The sequence below is a fragment of the Lytechinus variegatus genome, chromosome 10 (genome assembly GCF_018143015.1).
Source record: "Lytechinus variegatus isolate NC3 chromosome 10, Lvar_3.0, whole genome shotgun sequence".
Taxonomy (NCBI): Eukaryota; Metazoa; Echinodermata; class Echinoidea; order Temnopleuroida; family Toxopneustidae; genus Lytechinus; species Lytechinus variegatus.
The window spans coordinates 8,845,834-8,865,188 of NC_054749.1; the positions used below are offsets into that span (position 1 = coordinate 8,845,834).

Consider the following 19,355-nt stretch of genomic DNA (forward strand, 5'->3'; position numbering starts at 1 on the left):
TCGCATTTGCGATGGTGAAGGTTGTACAATGTTTGCTGATCGTTAATTTTTGTATATCAATAATTTTTACATATTGGATCATAGTTTACGTGTTTGCCTCAAGTAATATGTGGAGTGACCAGTGGTTTTATTACTGTGTCATACATGTATGTACTAATTTCTCTCCCTATTATTCATTTGATAAAAATCCTTTCAACTTTCAAATTTATTTGTCTTTTTTTTACAGAATCAACTACTCCATTTCCAGCAGTTCCATCACCACTACCACCAGCAAGAGTAAATGGCTCGTGCTTGAATAGCTGTTGTACCAATTCCAAGTATCCCTGTAACCCAGAGGGCTGCTACTGTGACAGCTTTTGTCATTTGAACGGCAACTGTTGTGATGACAGGGATGCAGTGTGCACCATAATGGAAACGTTTCCAGGTATTTGTATGATTCACCTATCATGGTATCACGCTCTGTATTCGCTTGTCAGTCTGTCTGTCTGTCCGTTAACTTTTTCTTTGTAAACACGATAACTTTAGTTTAACTTAACCTATATAGGCTCATATAATTTGGTGTGCATAATACTAGCATGGATCCCAGGAAGCCTATTGATTTTGAGGTAAGTATTCTTATTATTGTTATCTTTACGATATGTGTTCAAAATCTCCCTCATGCACACACACATACTGTACATGTACACCCTCAATCACACACACACACACACATGTTTACACTAGTACTGTCTCTTACCCCGATGCTCAACCTTTCATAATTTTTCATAATTAAATTACAGTACATCTCGAGCTGGACTACGGAGACACTGCTGTATTAGCCTCACCAAATTACCCTGACAATTACTACAATGACGCTTCGATACCTTGGGTGATCTCTACGCCGCCTGGTTATGGGGTGAGGGCGCACTTTACAGACTTCAGCCTTGAGGAAGGTTATGATTACTTGATTGTTAATGAGGGCCTCGGTCCTAGATTTGAGGAAAGTTTAGAAGTGGCTCGCTTAACAGGGACGTCAGTTCCTTTGAACGTGACATCTCATGGACCTCACATCTGGATAAGGTTCACCACTGATGAGCTAGTGACCGCCCGGGGTTTCAGATTACTCCTGAGTGTCGTGGAAATAGAAGGTACATGTAGGCTTCAGTATCCTCCCGCATCAGTGGCAACAACCTTTTTGAAATAATAGATACCAGTCAATGTTTTGGCCATAACAAGAGGGGTTTTTTAAGTACAAACTCATTGGCAGATAGGTCTGAATGCCTAATGAATTTACTCTATCCAGCCTGTTTCTTGTAGCTTAACTTTTTAGCTTCATTTAAAGACTTTCTTTGATTTTGTGCCTGCTTAAAATAGATTTTAAAAAATTGTTCCTTTTGTCACTCGTAAATGATTCAGTGGGTATTGAACTCTTTCATCACTAATAAAACAAAAAGCAAATGTGTTAAAATCATTTATGTTATGTTTACGAATGAAGATATTTTCCTTGAGCTTCATTTTTTTCTGTTAGTTCATTTATTAAAACAAAAATCTCTTAAACCTTTTAACCAATATACGCTGCAAACTAGTCTTTTTCTTACATGGTTTTGTCTGTCAACATTTCATAGAGAGTTTCCTGTGCCCAAACCAGGAATTCATAGGAATGGACAAACACTGCGATATCATCATCGACTGTGAAGATGGAAGTGATGAACGCTATTGTCGTAAGTGAAATGAGTGACAGGGTTTTTTCACCATGAAATGCCAATTATGGACTGTATATCTTATGAAAAGGAGGAAAAAACAGTTGTAAAGAAAGAATCTTATGATTTCTCAACCTGTATTTTCTTGTGCATCTGTACCCTGCAGAATAGGACAGAAATTGTACAATGACAATAGTTGCGTGCTTATCAATGATGCAGTTTGACCAGATATTTCCATCAATTTGTATGATGTGAATGGGGTAGAGTGTTTATAGCAATTGGGGGTGTAGGACAAAACTGTTGCCCCCGAAAATAGACACTTGACTTCTCAGATTGAATGTATATCAATCTTTTGAAATAGTTGCACTCCTTTACATAGTTTGTGTGTCTGCAACTGTAGTAGACTGTAACTGATTCAAACTCCATTTTTTCATAGCCCCAGATCATTGAATTTCAACTTTTCCTTTGAGTAAAATGAGCTTCTTTTAAGCGTAAGATAATTTAATTATTAATCAATGTATTTATTTCCTCATTCTTTTTGTAGCCATAGTGATGGTGAAGGAAGGTGAAACCGCTACTCTGGCATCGTATGGTTATCCATCAATACATTACTCAAGGGATTTCTCCGTGATTTGGAGTGTATACTCCGATGAAACATCATCAGCTATGATCGTCAACCTGCAGTCGGTTTTCTTAGGGGATCCCTCTGCTTCTCTAGAAGTTATATCAGATGATCCCAGAACATTCAAATATGAATCTTGGCTACTTCAAGGCTATTTGGAACAGGACTACTCCCAGGCCGCAGACAAGGTCTTCCCGTCCGGCGAGGTTCACGTTGAGGCACGTGGATCATACACTGGGATGGCGTTCAAGATGGAAATAGCAACATTGGCAAAGGAAGGTGGGTGGTGAAACAGAGGCTGAAGTTCCGCCATCTGCAATGAAAGATTTTAGTTTTAGTCTTCTGTATATTCCAGTGTGTACATGTACATCTCCTAATTTTTCATACATTGGCTGTTCTTTGTATGCCTGTACCTACTGCAGGTGGGAGCCAGAGGAGAAGTTAGTTTGTGTATATGTAATATATTTTGGTGGAGCAATGGCAGAAGCATTAATTTCATCTGTATGTAGTGGATAGTCCACATACATGCCGTTAAATTCTTACAAGTACTTTCGATGGATAAGTTAGTTTTTAAAGTATTAGCGACCAGTGTCTTGATAACACCCCATTAACGGCACGTAATGGCCCAAATTCATCAAGGTGGTTTTGTAAACCTACGGTTGAATCCATGGTTTACACAGATTTCTTGTATAAATTATGCTTAATTCAGCACCAGCATTGGACATTTTTTGATATATGTGGTAAAATAAGCGTAATTTATACAGGGAATCTGCATATACCATGGACTCAACCGTGTGTTTTCAAAACCAACTTTGTGAATTTGGGCCATTAGGTATGATCCCAGACAGATTATTCCAAAGACTTAAAGATATGACTTTCTGCTTGGTCAAGTACTCAATGTATTCTGATGATTAATTATCATATCAGAGGTGTATGTTATGCTAGGTCCCCTAAGAGAATATAGTGGATGTGTCTTATTTATTTAAAAAACATATGCATATACTCAACTGCGCTTTGATACTTGGTATCATATTATTACCCCTGCCATAGCTGATTCACCATATCGTTGCCAACAAATCAATCCCACCGGGTACCAAGTCACTTCTCCTGGGTTGAGTGCAGCACAATATGGGTACTTTTCTTGCTGAACAAAAGCACATATGATGGCTTGGATTCGAAAACCCATCCCTTGGATTGAAAAAGGAGAGTTGTATTAACCACTAGACATTGATGCCCCCATTATTATCATTATTATTAAATATTATGATCATTATCATTAATATTATTTCATTATTGGATGGAAAGATATGTGGATGGTTGATGTGTTGTGTTACTGCTAAACCTTGACCATTTATCACTTGTTCTGATTTCAGACATCATCATCTGTGGTGATCGGCTGATCACTGAAACCAACTATTGTGATGGAACTTTAAACTGCCTGGACAAGGTAGATGAAGAATCATGCGGTATGTTCTGATCAATGAGATTATAACCTCAGTGTTCTTCATTTTCTACTCTTTGTTTTTCTTTTGGGATTTTTTTATTGCTCTTTTTATTTTTATTGGTTCGCATAATTTCATCGCTGCCATCAACATATTTTTAAAGATATCGTTTGAAATGAAAGCACAGTTCCTACATGTAAGTAATTTAGTATAACTTATTCTTGTTTGTGACATCGTTAATATATAACATTTTAACATGATATGAGGATGCAGTGTTGATATGGAATCATACCAGCTATTTGTGAATTGGTTGTGTAGTCATTTCAGTGAAATTTCATTAAAAGTGCAACAAGAGGTAAATAACATGAAAAAGCTAGTCATTTATTTTCTTTTAATAAACGATATAGATGTTTAGATTCTACTGCAGTTACTAGCTTAATATATGTGTATGACATTTCACACATCAAAGATAAAAAAGATGTATGTGTATAGTTATTCAGTAAGTTGGTGTTATGTGAACCAAGTGCCGTTTGATATGCCATAGTTTTGTATTCTCTCATATCTTATCCTGACTGATATGTTTCACTCTTTGAAATTAATCACTTGAATTTAATACATTTGCAAAGATATGCACTCTCCTAAACATGGGGACTTCTCCTGAAGTTGTCAAGAACACACCTCAGTCAAAACGTCAAATTTTGGTGGTCCTTTTTAAGACTTAACACATGTCCACAAAAGATCTCACTGTGTGCCCTGAAACATCTGCACTGGGTCATTCATTGCTATGGAAACTTTAAGATGTTACCTTAAAGAGAAGCATTTTTTTTTTCACTTGTAAATCCAGATCCGATGGAAGAACTAAACATTGGCATTGGGGGCAGGTTCATCATATTACCTACATGGTTTAGTGAGTACTTCGATTCAACCAAACCTTTCCAGCTCACTTGGAGATTCATAGGAGCAAGTCCCGATATGAATCTTCTTATCAAGGTCCGGGGTCTTGTTCTTGAGCCTGAGGATACAATGACATTAGGTTCAGGAACTGATTTACAGAACCATGAAAGCATCATATTTAAGGTATGATGTTATTTCAAAGGATTTTTCAATTTTACAAAACACTAATCACAAAAGTAGGACTGCTGAAGTCAACCATCTTTTATTTACTGTTTGTTTCATTTTATGAAATATCAAATCAATTATTTAAATTCAGATATTGTATTTTTTGGTGTGAGTTCATAATAAAATTCTTCATTTTATCATTATACATGTAAGATAGAACAATTGCTAAGATGTGATTGTATTTTAGATCACAATTTATGATTTTTTAAAGATAAAAAATATAGCAAATACCAAACTTACATGTAGTCGAATTGAATTCTGTTTTAAGTTTGTAAACATCAAATGATTTCTATATCATAGATATTATAGTATATCTTGTATGCAGAATATGCAATACATGTATATTCATGCTTATATAAGGATATAAAACCTGCCTTTGTTTACTTTGAATTTGGCATTACTTTCAATCATAATTTGATGAAATACCACAGAAAGAAATAAGTGCATATATGTAGGGGAAGGCGGGGTAAGTTGAGCATAGGGGCAAGTTGAGCCACCAGCCCCAGGCCAATAATGAATGAGTCAGACATTGTGGTGGTGTCATGTATTGATGACCCATAGCATAACCCCTAACCCCACCACATTGTTTCCAACTTTGAAACAAAAAGTAGTTTTTTAGAGGGAAAAATGTGAATTTCAGCCAAAAAAGTAAAAAAGAGTGTGAAATAGATAAGTGCTTTATAAACACGTCTTTAAATATAATAAAGACATGATAACAACATTATTAGTCCAGGTATGGATCTTCATTCTTGTCATAGTCTTTTATATGATGGATGCATAATAAATGTGTGGATACAAAATTATCGCACTAAGTTCGGACTGGGGTAAGTTGAGCCAAACAGCATGGGGCAAGTTGAGCCATGGAAATTCCTATGGTAATGTATCTTAAAAAAACAAACAAACCATAAAAATCGATTGAAATACAGGCTGAAAGGAGCAAATTAACATGACTGCTCTTTTCCTTTTACAGGATGTTAGTATTTAAATAGAGAATTAGCTAGTGAAAAGACTTTAAACAAAACATTGACATGCTGGTTCTCCCCCCATACATTTTGTACATAGTTTTTGTGGCTCAACTTACCCCAGAAGGTGGCTCAAACTTACCCCATATATGGGGCAAGTTGAGCCATTTGACATCGGTTTTTTCAAAGGTCACGATGACTTTCAGTGTTGGGGTAGAAAGTTATATATAGGTGGAAAATATTTCAGAAGAATGAAATTTCAAAGCAAGGTACTTATTTCGACAAGATTATTAATCATATCAATTCTAACATGCAAAAAGCAAAAACTGTCACAACTTACCCCGCCTTCCCCTACATACATATATGTAACAACATTTGCATTTGTATATTCTGTGGATACACTAACATGGCTACACATGAAATGATTACTTGTTTCTTAATCTTTAAAAAAGTGTTTAGTCTGATTACAATTTGCCCTGATATCTTATTGAAAAATAAGTTGATTCCTACTATTTGTATGAACATTCCATTTTCAGCTTGAATCAGCATATTTTGATGCCTCTAGAGAATCCTTACCAGATATTGTACTTCGACTTCAATCTCTTTGGATTCGATATGAGAGGGTTTCTGGTGGCTTTTCTGCAGAGAGCTTTTTCTTTGAGGTCCATGGTGTCAGCGATGATTCATGTAAATCACTATTTGTCTTTAATTCTTTTGTAGATGTAATAACTTTTTCTTTTTAATTTGCCAGAATAGTACAGAAATATTGAAGGAATTAATTATTCCATTATCATTGTTATATGTATTTCTGCTGTCAGTTCCCCACCCCCCTTATATACATTGAAAGTAATAAAAATTCTAGGGATGAAAATAAATAGGTAGATAAATAAAATAAAACAAAAGTCAAGTGGCAATAGTAGATCTATTACACATCATGAAAGTAAATTTTGATTGGATACATGGTGACATATCTTGCCGATCAAATTCTGGTCTTAGTTACGGCAATGTACAAATGAACAAGCATGAAATAATCATCACCAAATATTTTGTTTCAGGTCTTATATTTTTTTTCAAACCTCCCAAACACTTTTGAAAATTATAAGTAAATATTAAAGGGCATTGCCATTAGTGACCAATTAAAATAGCTGCTATTCATAAGGACCGCTAAGTGCACTGCACACCTTACTATCAGTCTGCGACTTGATTTTTGAATAATTAGCTAGCTGTTATTCGTGCCGTATCTTAAGATATGGATCATCTTACTCTAGAAAGTTATAAATCATTATCTACACTGATGTTCAAATCCATGACAATAGTGCTCTTGTAATAGCATAAATGTAAATTAAATACCTAATTGCAATGGCATCACAGCAGTCATACGGTATGCTACAATTTGAAACATATTAAATTAAAGGCTTGCAATCATCCAGAAGTTTGGTATTGGTATTTTTAATTTGAACCTCGAGCATATACATTCTCTTCATTCATATTTTCTCAAAAATAAAGAAAATGCCATTTGTTCCAAAATCGGATCCTAGACCACTCACAAGATGCGTGGTGGCCATTAGTCGTAAACTTTATCATGACCTGAATATTAGCTAGTCATAAAATTTAAATGATGTCTCTGTTAATGTATTCATGAGGACCATTATTCTTAACTTGATAAACTCACAGATCTGTGTGAAGCTGATCAAATACCATGTTCTGGAGTATTCGCAGGATGCTACAATGAGCAAGATACATGTAATGGGGTTTTCGATTGCTTCGATGGGGAGGACGAAGATGGCTGTGGTAAGTTTTTAATCATGACAATCATTCCCATTTTTAGCCTGAGATGACGAGTTCTTTACTGTTTGAAATAAGTTCACTAGCTATTATTCATTATATGCTTTCTTCCTTTTCCCTATAAGTCCATTTGTTGATAGCTCTGAAACATCATACCGTTTCTCACGTTTCTAGAGTAGAAACTTGAGAGATAATTCAGTCTCTTCAAAGTTTAGGGCTACATGTATATCTGCATGCTTAAGCAAGCTACTTGGTAATTGCAATATTTTTAACCCCTACATGATAATTCTTGTTAATTTTTTTTACCTCTTTCCTCCTGTTTAAACTTATTACCGAATTAAATATATTTCATTCTATTTCTCCATTCCTATTCCTGAAGAGTGTCCAAGTATTTGGGAAGCAAGGTGCACCCTACCGACCTTGGGAAGTGTTTGCCTTCACCGTCTTGACTTTTGCGATAGACATCCTCAGTGCATTGATGATGAACTTGATTGCAGTAAGTGTTTTATATCAAAGGCCATCCCCTTTTCACAGCTGTGGAAAGAGCAGAACAGTAGAAGTAGATATAGGATCCTATAATGAATAGGGAATTTGTGATGTACGGTGGGAATCGGAGGATAACAAAGACTGAAAGAAAGCATGCAAAAATGGCAATGTTAGACATTTCATGCCCAGTTGGAAGACGGTATACACCGAGGCATTCCATTATGCATCCACGTTTTGGGTGATTCTCCAATTTGATCACAATGATTAAAATATATTTATTTGTAATGAGCTTAAGAATACTTTGTGGATTTATGATTAGTATGGAAATACTCTTCTCAGTGATTCCTTTTGATAATTTTTGCATCTTGCATTTGGATAGGTATGCATACATGGCAGGGAAAATATTAACCAAGCTGTGCATTCCAAGCAAGATGTTCATGCTCTTCTAGAAGTTAAAATTTGCTATTGATGACAGATATTTGTCATATTGATTTTTGGTCATCTATTAAGTCTGGTTTTTGTCTCACCTACATAGCAGAGTGAGACTATAGGCGCCGCTTTTCCGGCGGCGGTGTCAACATCAAATCTTAACCTAAGGTTAAGTTTTTGAAATGACATCATAACTTAGGAAGTATATGGACCTAGTTCATCAAGTATTACTGAACATCCTGTGTGAGTTTCAGGTCAAATGATCAAGGTCAAAGGTCATGTAAGGTCAATGAACTTTGGCCATGTTGGGGGTATCTGTTGAATTACCATCATATCTCTGTAAGTGTATTGGTCTAGTTCATAAAACGTGGAAATAGAGTAACCAAGTGTCACTGAACATCTTGTGCGAGTTATAGTAGTTTTCAAAGTCAGCACTGCTGCTATATTGAATCGCGTGATGTAGGTGAGACCGCCAGAGGCATTCCACTTGTTACAAAAATTGTCTCCCTCCTTTTCTCTTACTCTTTTTTGTTCTCTTTCACTTTCTCTTACTCTTTCCACATTGTGCTGCACTCAATCCAGGTGAGGTAAATGGGTACCCAGTAGGAAGAAATTCCTTGAATGCTTGAGCGCCTATATGGCAGCTCGGCTACAGCCGGGGTGATAATATACCAAATGTAAATTGCAGTAGAGTATGTTAGTATAGTAGCTGCGCTGTAGAAATGGTACATATTGTTATATTTGACAAGTAATATAATGCACATGTAAGCCATGGAACATGGTTACTTCGTTCAATTCATATTCAAATTCAGAAATATGATTCTCAACGACATTCCTAAGATACAATCAAATTGCCCGATGTTTTAAAACAGAAAATGAAAATCAACATCCATGTTTTATCTCATATAGCTTTTGAATGTGACAACGGGCGGATTATCGCAGAGAGGTTTGTGTGCGATGGATTCAATGACTGTGGAGACAGCACTGATGAACATCAGCATTGTGGTATCAATCAGTTTTATTATTCATTCAGGGTTTTTAAGCATATGAACAGCAACTTTTCTATTACTTGGAATATGCCTACATGACTTTTGTAATGTGATGTAATATAATATACATGTAATATAAAATATAAAATGATAAATATTATTTAACTGAAAATGAAATCAGTTATAAAAGGAAAATATTGTTCAGCTCCATCTATTACCGAGAAATGAAATGCTGTATTATAACCTAATTTACTTTTGGTTTCTAGAGATTGAAATTTAAGGTTTTTTTTTTGTTTTAATCAAGAGATACTGTCTGTGTTGTTGGCTCCCTGTTTCCAATTTGCAAGTGCACTGCCATAAAACTATATTGCCTTATTTCTTAATACCTAATTCGAGGACTGAAAATGCTTACTTGTTTTAATGAACACCTTGGGTATGTGGCTGTATTTTTTTCTATAAAGAGAAGGGATTAAATCTTTATCATTGTTTCCCAGCATTTATTTGAATCAGACATACTGTACATAAGAAAAGGCATACAGGTATAAACTTATGTCAGTGAAGAAACTGTTGTTGTAGTTGGTGGAACTCTTATCAGATGCATTATTATCCAACAAAATCATTATCAGATGTTGTTTGAAGGTTTGCATGGTGGCATGTACAATTGCTGATGTGGTTTACGGTACACCATGTGGAGTGTTATAGAAGCAGTGGATAGAAGAAGAGAAGGAAGTGGATAGGCGAGAAAGTGGAGATTGGAGAATAGAGTATTCTATCACTCCTGAAGACGGACAGTCAACCTGTCCGAAACGTCGAGTCTCTCTACTACTCATCATCTCTACTCGCCGACGCAAGCCAGCATCTCCTCATCAGCTCTACTACTCGAGCTGTTCTCACTCAACATTCCTTCTGGTTTACAGTCCTTTTCAGGACTATTCTCAAGAAAGAATACTCTATTCTCAAATCTCCACTTTCTCGCCTATCCACTTCCTTCTCTTCTTCTATCCACTGCTTCTATAACACTCCACATGGTGTACCGTAAACCACATCAGCAAAAATCATTATCATTACCAAAATTATTTCAAACATTAGTCTTTTTTTACTGTTATCATCATTATCATACTAATTATCAAACTCATTTTTTTTTCAGTTGATGGAAATCAAATACAGTACAATAATTTTCATTTATTTTGATGTATGATTTTGTTGTCAATCTGATGGGGTTATAATGTTGTCATGATCAATTTTTACATTTACAGCCTGTGCTTCCCATCAGTTTGACTGTGGCGAGAGATGTATCCTAAAGAATGATGTATGTAATGGCTATGTGGATTGTGCCAATGGCAAAGATGAAGAGGACTGCTGTAAGTAATACAAAGACAGTATTTCTAGTTAGGTGCAACACAATACATGTAGCTACCTACATGTACATTGACATTATTAATGAAAGTGTTTCATAATTTTTTTTTTTAAATCACTATAAAGAGATGGTAAATGATTTGAATATGGAAAGACATCGAAAGACAAATGGGATGGTATCGTAATTTCATACAGGCAGGCTAACATCGTGGTGGCATCTTTTTATTTTCAATGGATGACAGGGCCTGCTAACTTCTGTCTAACTGTAATTCCTTGTGCTGATCTGTGTTCAGGGTGACCAGTTGCTCCATGCTGTTTGATGAGGGTGTCTGTTCTGCTGATCTTTTGCGTTTGAAGTAATAATTTGGCTCCTACAAGTCGTATTCTTGTTGATACATTCTGCTCGTGTCGAAGATTATAGGCTTTAGAAGCCAAGCGACCCCTCTCCCTCTTCAGGTTGGGCAGGTCTGTGTGAATGGTAACATGGGAAAGGCAGGGTTGGCATTGTGAACTTGGCCCTTTAGAGGAGAATAGGTAGCGGAAACTGGGGTGGTGTATCTGGAAGGGGGTGTGACAGGGGCGTCAGTTGATGCGACCATGAGCATCTGTACCCCAGTGCGATTTGATCGGGCTCATCTAGGTTGGCATTCAAAAGCGTTGAGGCGATCATGTTCCGGCATCTTTACAAATCGGATGATGATGGGATCAGGCAAAGCAAAGTTGGGATTTCCATTGTGATGTTTTGAAGATGGTATCCTATCTGCGTTTGTGATGGGAATCTGGGCAGCTTCTTCCCGGGTTATTCTTAGAAAATTACATAACATGTCTTGACCAACAGCAAATATATATTCAGGTTTGTTTTCTTGCACACCTAGCACAATAAATTTTGCTATCTGTCATGCATCTCCAGTAAATTGAGGTTAGTTTCCAAATTTTCCATGATTTTGTCAATCTCACTTTTGAGTACTTGGAGGTTATCCTTTTCAATGTTAATTATTTTTATCATGAGCAAATGAAACACTATGAGTTTGGAGACTGTCTTTGGTAGATGAGAGGTCTCATTTGATGGCATGTAGTTTGTCGATTGCATTATCTAATTTGGAGTTGACTTTGTTGACTTCCATCGTCAATCTGGTGAACACGGACTTTAACTCTCCAATGGCCTTGATGAATGACAATCGGCTTTTGGTGGGCCATGCATCATGTGATTGTAATCTTGTCGGTTTGGCGTCATATATGGGAGCTTTGTGGGCTTTCTCTTGACCAATTTGATGGGAGTGCATTCCATTTTGTTAAAAGATGCAGAGATTTTCACTGATTTCTTTGGATCTGGTAGTTTACATTAGTTGTAATTATTTTTTCTTGGCTCATGTCTAAAACTTCCTTGTAGCTTGATAAGTATATTCCTTACATAACAGGAGGAGAGCTTGCTGAAACATGTCCATCTCCTACGAAGTCATAGCCTTGAAAAACCCATGCTCAAAGGTCAATAGTGTTAGGTGATCGTCTCCGGAAAAGAGCCCAAAATAATTAAAATATAATATTTAATGTGAGTAGATTTACATAGAAGTGTTTATTCCAGATGTGTACCCACTTAAAGTTTGATTATGCTTTAGATTACTTTCATTTGACCATGACTTCATCTGTTATTATAGTATTATTATCTTTTTATATTAGAGTGATATATAAAAAACATCAAAAGTGCATTTTTCTTTTTTCCCACTCTTTTTCAATTTCCATCATTTGTTCCATCATATGCTTTTCCATTCTCTTGCTCTCTATTTGACTCTTCCCCAATTATCATTTTTAATCCTCTTTCCTTGCCTTCATCTTCCCAATGCAGTTTGTTCCAGTTTTGAGTTTGAATGTGGTAACCATGGGAACAGATCTTGTGTGCCTTTCTGGAAATTATGTGATGGAAAATATGACTGCGAAGACGACCTCTTGGATGAACAAGAAGAAAATTGCAGATGTAAGCCTTATGACTTTTTTCATATCAGAAATTTTGAGAGAAAAAAAAGGATGTGTAGGTTTCTATTCAGTTTTTTGGAATTGATATTGACATTTTCATTTTAAAGCAATTTTTTATATTCTTTCAATGGAATGACATTAAATGTTAAAATGATTATACAGTGCGTATCAAAAATAAGTTTACACTTTGAAAAAGACCTGTGAATTAAAAAATATACAACATGTGGGTATTTTTTTCACATATAATCTTAGATTTGAGTCTCCTCTATCCAATGAAAGTAAAAGTTTTGACAGAATGTTACACTTGAGTGAGCACTGTCCATTTTTGTAAAGCTCGCATAAATCTGTTTGCGCAGAAATGCTCGTTTTCACGCTGTGTCAAGTGGAAAGGGCGAAATTAAACTTACCCTGTGACACATTTCTCATACATTTCCCTTGCACTTTTAGTCAATTGAAATAAAACGGATACATTCAAGCATCTTGTAACAATTTTGCCGCCCAAATTGACATTTTAACACTTAGTAAGCATAACCTTTAACCTTTTTGTGCCAGCTGGATCTTGGGACATAACTGAATCTGAACAAAAGTCTATTTCAGACATCTCTAGCATTTTTTCACTAAGTTTTTATCATTTAAAGTGGGTTTACTTTTCATTTTTCATTTAATACTTGTTTCTCCACACTTTTCCCAAATTTGACAATGATTATCAAAATGAAAATCATGCCTTAGCCATTTCATGTAAATTACAGCTCAGTGTAAAGCAAATATCGTCACGATGGCCTCAGTATGTGGGGAAGTGGGGTTGGGCGAAATGCACTCTTCGAAGTTTTTTTGGCAAGGAAACAAGTTTGAAAGGGTAAAAGATATCTTCAAATCAATTTTCCTATCTAAATTACATATGTTCTTCATGATTAAGGTCTACTTTTATCCGCATAACTATTTCAAAGTTCTGCGCAAATCATTTTTCACTAACTTTTCAAAAGTGAGTGGTGCTCACTCAAGCAAAAATATTTTTCGACAGTTATATCGTCATTTGTTTAAATGGATTTGTACCAATGTTAAAGTGTGGAAAAATCTTCTGGAAATTACATATGTACGTATAATTTTACAGGATTTTTTCAAAGTGTAAACTTTTTTTTGATACGCACTGTATAACAGGTTTGTGTTAAATGCATACATTATGAAATATTCCATGATCGTATACATTCAAACAAAGTAATATTTAATATACATAAATTTTACATTATTTTCATAGACTGTCCTGGAAATTATTTCCAGTGCCTGGATTTTTCGGGGTGCCTGGCAGTTGACCTGGTCAATGATGGTTATCCTAATTGCATTGATGGTAGCGACGAGTCAGAATTTGATAACTCTACTCTGAATGGGACAATCACTAATCAAACAGAATCAGTATCCACTTTGAGACCAGAACCGAAGCATACAACAGCAACCATAGTGGAGCCAACATGGGAACCTGAACCAGAACCGACATGGAGACCAGATCCAGAAGGTACGCAAAGACCAGAACCTGAACACACATGGGAGCCGGAACCAGAACCAACATGGGGGCCGGAACCCGAACCAGAATCCGAGCCCACTTGGGCACCTGATCAAGGTATATACATGATACTGAAACCTCACCTACAAAGTTACTTGTACTAGAAATCACTTTAACCCTAAAAAGAAAGACTGAATCCCCCCTCAACATTTTTCACAATAAATCCACTGCGCAAAATTTTTTGATTGCATCGTTCACCGACTTCTTACTTTCAATACAAGTCTCGCACAACTTTTGAGACCAAACCAAGAGTCTGTCTAGCAAAATTAACATTTTAGGGGAATTATTAAGCAAATTTTTTTTTCCTTGATATTTGAAGAATGTGGTCGTCGGCCGGCTGTCGAATTGCATCGGGTAACACATGGACAGGACGTAACCAGTTTAGGCTCATGGCCTTGGCAGGTTTCTCTCTACTGGAATGATATATTTCTTGGTGCTGGCAGCATTATTAGCCCAGACTGGATAGTAACTGCTGCTCACTGTGTGTAAGTCTACGGTTATTTACCCCTCAAAATTACAAATACGGGTGGGTGTTTCATAAAGCTGTTCGTAAGTTAAGAGCAAATTTGAGTATGACTGGTGATCATTTATTGTGATAAAAATGATATACAACAGAATATTCATTGGCGATGGTTTAGCACTTAAGAATGGTTCACCAGTCATTCTTAAAGTCGCTCTTATTTTACAAACAGCTTTATGAAACGTCCCCCTGATTCTTCTATTGGTCATTCAAATTTATCAGAGATACAATTTCAAAGATAGTGGATCAGATATGGGGGGATGCATCAAATGCCTCAACAGAGAATTTTGGATCCATTAGGTATCGATGTAAACATTTCACCAAAGAAGTTCATTGTATGTTGAGAATGATTCAATTAATATGAGTCGTGTTTGTCATCGTGGTCTCCCATTTCATCTGTCAGTTTACAGAACAGTACCACAATTTCTACTTGTATAGAATTATTTATTGTATCATTCATCATAAGAAAAGTCAGCCCAATTTACACCGATAACAGATAGACTGTTAGAAGTGGATAATCCTTCAGCCATGTCTCAGGTGCCAATAAACCTTTTTAAGTGAAATCATCCTTTGGTCAAATCGATGGGGTTTTATTTAGGCTTTTGTTTCTTCATTTTCTAGTGATTTACCACCTGGCAACTTCACAATCCAAGCAGGATCCTTGTCGCCTCTACTGAACTCTGGTGGTGCCATCCATGAGGTTGGGCAATACTTCCAACACCCGCTGTACAGTCGCGAAGGATTGACCCATGACATTGCAGTAATCAAGTTGAAGCAACCGCTTACTTTTACCAATGAAATTGGACCGGTCTGCCTCCCATCTCCTGATGATGTTTTAGAAGTTGGTTCTTATGTCACCTTCACAGGATGGGGTAGCTACACTAGACGATACAGTGAGTACAACACACTTTCAGTATTTTCACATTAGAAAACATCATTACTCAGTTTTTAGTCATAATTTGGTATGTTTGTTCACTGAAAAGCTTCATCTGATTGGTGTGTAGACAAGAGGAAACATTCTTTATTCCACACTCCTAAATTTCAGTTACATTTATTTACCTATACACTGATTACCTTATCCTTAGACCCCTTTGAATATAACTTGAAATCGGACATCTACATTTACATTTAGTGCAATCATTTTCAATTTGATAATCCCTATTCATTTTCTGATTCGATTATTTTCATGCAAATTTTACCAGTATTTCCAGAGCGTCGGTTGGTTGGGCGGAGGGACCATTCGGTCACAGTGATTAAGTTTGCTCTCCTCTTCCCTGGCCACCAACTGATGCACTGGGCAAACTGCTATCTAATATTGCACGTACCTGTATAATTTTTATGTCATTTTATTTAATGTTTGATATTGCTTTGTAAATCTTAATATGTTTGAAGTGCTAAATAAATGATAAATAAATAAATAAAATAACTCATGGAAAATTGACCGTTTTTTGCAAGCTCTCTTTTGCTTAGGCTGCAAACTTCATCAGCCCTTTGTCGTAGCTGGCGCTGTTATATTGTATATCTAGGAGAGACATTTAATTGTTTTTTGATTGTGTAATAAGACAAAATGTTATCATTTGTATTGTAACAAAATTTTATCCTTTATACAGACTCTCTCTGTCTACATACTGGACCTTTCATATAAACCTATATCAGCATATTATGCTGAACCAAGTTTATATGGAAGTATTGAAAATGCTATTCCACCCACCTGACACACACACACACCCACCCAACCACCATCACCCACATACACTTTATACATGGCTTATACAGAGTGCCAATGCGTTCAAAAAGTATGCGGACTTATTTGGAAACACATCTATCGTACGTGTACGAATCTCACAGCGGCCTGGCATCCTTTGGCAAGGCGCCAACCAACACTTTGCCACACTCTCCACCCAGGTGTTAAATGGGTATATGTTAGGATGTGAAAGCCTATGTAGTATTAGAACTCTTGTTGGAATGCTCCACAGGGTAGTGGAGAAAGTATTTACACTATGTGCAGGCATGTCAGGATCGATGACCGGGGTTATGCTCATTGCAATGTAAAGCACTTCTTAGAAACAGAATGTAATAAGCACTACTTTATATAAATGTCATTATTATTTTTGTTATAATAGTTAACACAGTGAGCAGCCTTATACCGGCATAAACCTTTGATTTCTCATCTCACAGGCCCCCAACCTGACTATCTTCAGGTAGCTCGTATGCCTGTGATACCAAATGACATTTGTCAGAGAAACATTGATGTTTTACGTGTCCTACCTTCAATGTTCTGTATGATGTACCCGGACGGATACAATGGCCTTTGTACAGTAAGATAGCGCTTTTTTTCATCACTTGTCACTGTTCCTCTTTAGCCCATCAAGAAGATCGTACAGTACACAATGGGCTTACTATCAAATTTTGGTCAATATTATTACAAACATTGTAATATATTATTTGGTTTGAAGATTTGAATAGCTGTTCCACCTTATGAAGTAAAAAAAATATAGATGAATTAGTGTCTTTAATTCTTCACTTTATACATGTAGTTTCAAGAATTGAAGAAACTTCAAAAATTGTGAACCAGGGCGGCGATCATCCCCTTGATCAAGAAGTGACGGGAAAGGGGAAAAAACATCAGTTTAAAAAGTGTGAAGGTGAACTGCATACCCTCAGCATTCATTCATTTGGGATTTTTTTTTTAAAATGTGCCCCCTTTCAAATTACACTGGAACTGTTCCAGGGTTATGATTGGACTGATATTTTCCCCTTGTGCTTCTGTTACATTTCCCTTGCGTTGCCCGCAGAGCGAGTTGAAAACAACCAATTTCTTTATTTTTATTCAACCCCCTACATGGTACTGGTAAAAATATGTTGAAACTGATGTTTTCCAACTCGCCATATGGCGGCTGTAAGGGTAATGTCACTGCTCCATTAATAGTCATGACGTACATGGGACTCAAGATTTGTGAAAATATTAGTAATACAACTTCAGTGGTTCTGATACAGGGGCATACCCGTAAAATGATTGTCACAAGGCAACTAAGAAAAAAAGGGGTCATCAAAATGTTATCATAGGGCAATTCCCCCACCTTCGCCCCATGCCTCCCATTCAGATATGCCTAGTATTCTGTTGTTTATAACTAAACATTGAATGATTCAACCAAGCAGGGGGACAGCGGTGGACCCGTCGTTCAGCAGTTCGGTGGTAGATGGACACTTGTTGGCGTTACCAGCTGGGGTGAGGTCTGCGGTGGAAGGTACAAGCCTGCTGGTCAGACCCGTGTCTCAAGTTTTATGGATTTCATTATTGATACAGTCCGTGCCAACTAAAGTCAAGGGCTTGCATTTGCACGTAAAAAGGAAATGACATCGGCAAGTAGCACAGAGATCGATTGTTTTGAATGGATTTTGTACATGTTGTGTTGAAATACCATATATTCCAAACTTTCCAACAAACGGGGGATATTATATATTTATAACATTGTCAATTCAACAAGTGGAATGCCTCTGGCCATCTCACCTGCATCACGCGGTTCAATATAGCAGCAGTGCTGACTTTGAATACTACTCTAACTCGCACAAGATGTTCAGTGATACATGGTTACTCTTATGTCCACTTTTTATGAACTAGACAAACTTACAGAGATATGATGGTTATTCAACAAAAAACCCCAACATGGCCAAAGTTCATTGACCTTACATGATCTTTGACCTTGATCATGTGACCTGAAACTCGAACAGGATGTTCAGTGATACTTGATTACTCTTATGTATAAGTTTCATGAATCAGATCCATAAACTTTCAAAGTTATGATGGTAATTCAACAGATACACCCAATTCGGCCAAAGTTCATTGACCTTTGACCTTAATCATGAGACCTGAAACTTGCACAAAATTTTCAGTGATGCTTGATTACTATTGTGTCCAAGTTTCATGAATCAGATCCATAAAATTTCAAAGTTATGATGGGAATTCAACAGATATCCCCAATGCGGCCAAAGTTCATTGACCCTAAATGACCTTTGACCTTCGTCATGTGACGTGAAACTCATGTAGGATGTTCAGTGATACTTGATTAACCTAATGTCCAAGTTTCATGAACTAGGTCCATATATTTTCTAAGTTATGATGACATTTCAAAAACTTAACCTCAGGTTAAGATTTCGATGTTGATTCCTCCAACATGGTCTAAGTTCATTGACCCTAAATGACCTTTGTCCTTGGTCATGTGACATGAAACTCTAAAAGGATGTTCAGTAATACTTGATTAACCTTATGGCCAAGTTTTATTAACTAGGTCCATATACTTTCTAAGTTATGACGTCATTTCAAAAACTTAACCTCAGGTTAAGATTTGATGTTGACGCCGCCGCCGTCGGAAAAGCGGCGCCTATAGTCTCACTTTGCTTCGCAGGTGAGACAAAAATGATGATAATTTAACTAAT

At 36.5% G+C, this 19,355-nt stretch overlaps 1 protein-coding gene across 1 annotated transcript; it reads left to right on the top strand.

Moving 5' to 3' along the window:
* Positions 1–231: 231 nt before the first annotated feature.
* Positions 232–18,398, top strand: LOC121422274. The gene is made up of 17 exons (XM_041617191.1): positions 232–424; positions 780–1,127; positions 1,605–1,700; positions 2,224–2,580; positions 3,675–3,767; positions 4,588–4,820; positions 6,361–6,511; positions 7,499–7,615; positions 7,989–8,105; positions 9,434–9,529; positions 10,770–10,874; positions 12,713–12,841; positions 14,096–14,455; positions 14,718–14,883; positions 15,540–15,811; positions 17,097–17,236; positions 18,078–18,398. Exons 1-17 carry the CDS (start codon positions 409–411, stop codon positions 18,237–18,239), a joined length of 2,958 nt encoding a protein of 985 aa, XP_041473125.1. The 5' UTR covers positions 232–408; the 3' UTR covers positions 18,240–18,398.
* Positions 18,399–19,355: the final 957 nt, after the last annotated feature.

Bases quoted from the DNA above. Each gene is read 5' to 3' on its own strand.
- LOC121422274 (XM_041617191.1), top strand. The intron at 1,128-1,604 runs GTACATGTAGGC...AACATTTCATAG, and splicing joins GAGTGTCGTGGAAATAGAAG to AGAGTTTCCTGTGCCCAAAC. The intron at 2,581-3,674 runs GTGGGTGGTGAA...TTCTGATTTCAG, and splicing joins AGCAACATTGGCAAAGGAAG to ACATCATCATCTGTGGTGAT.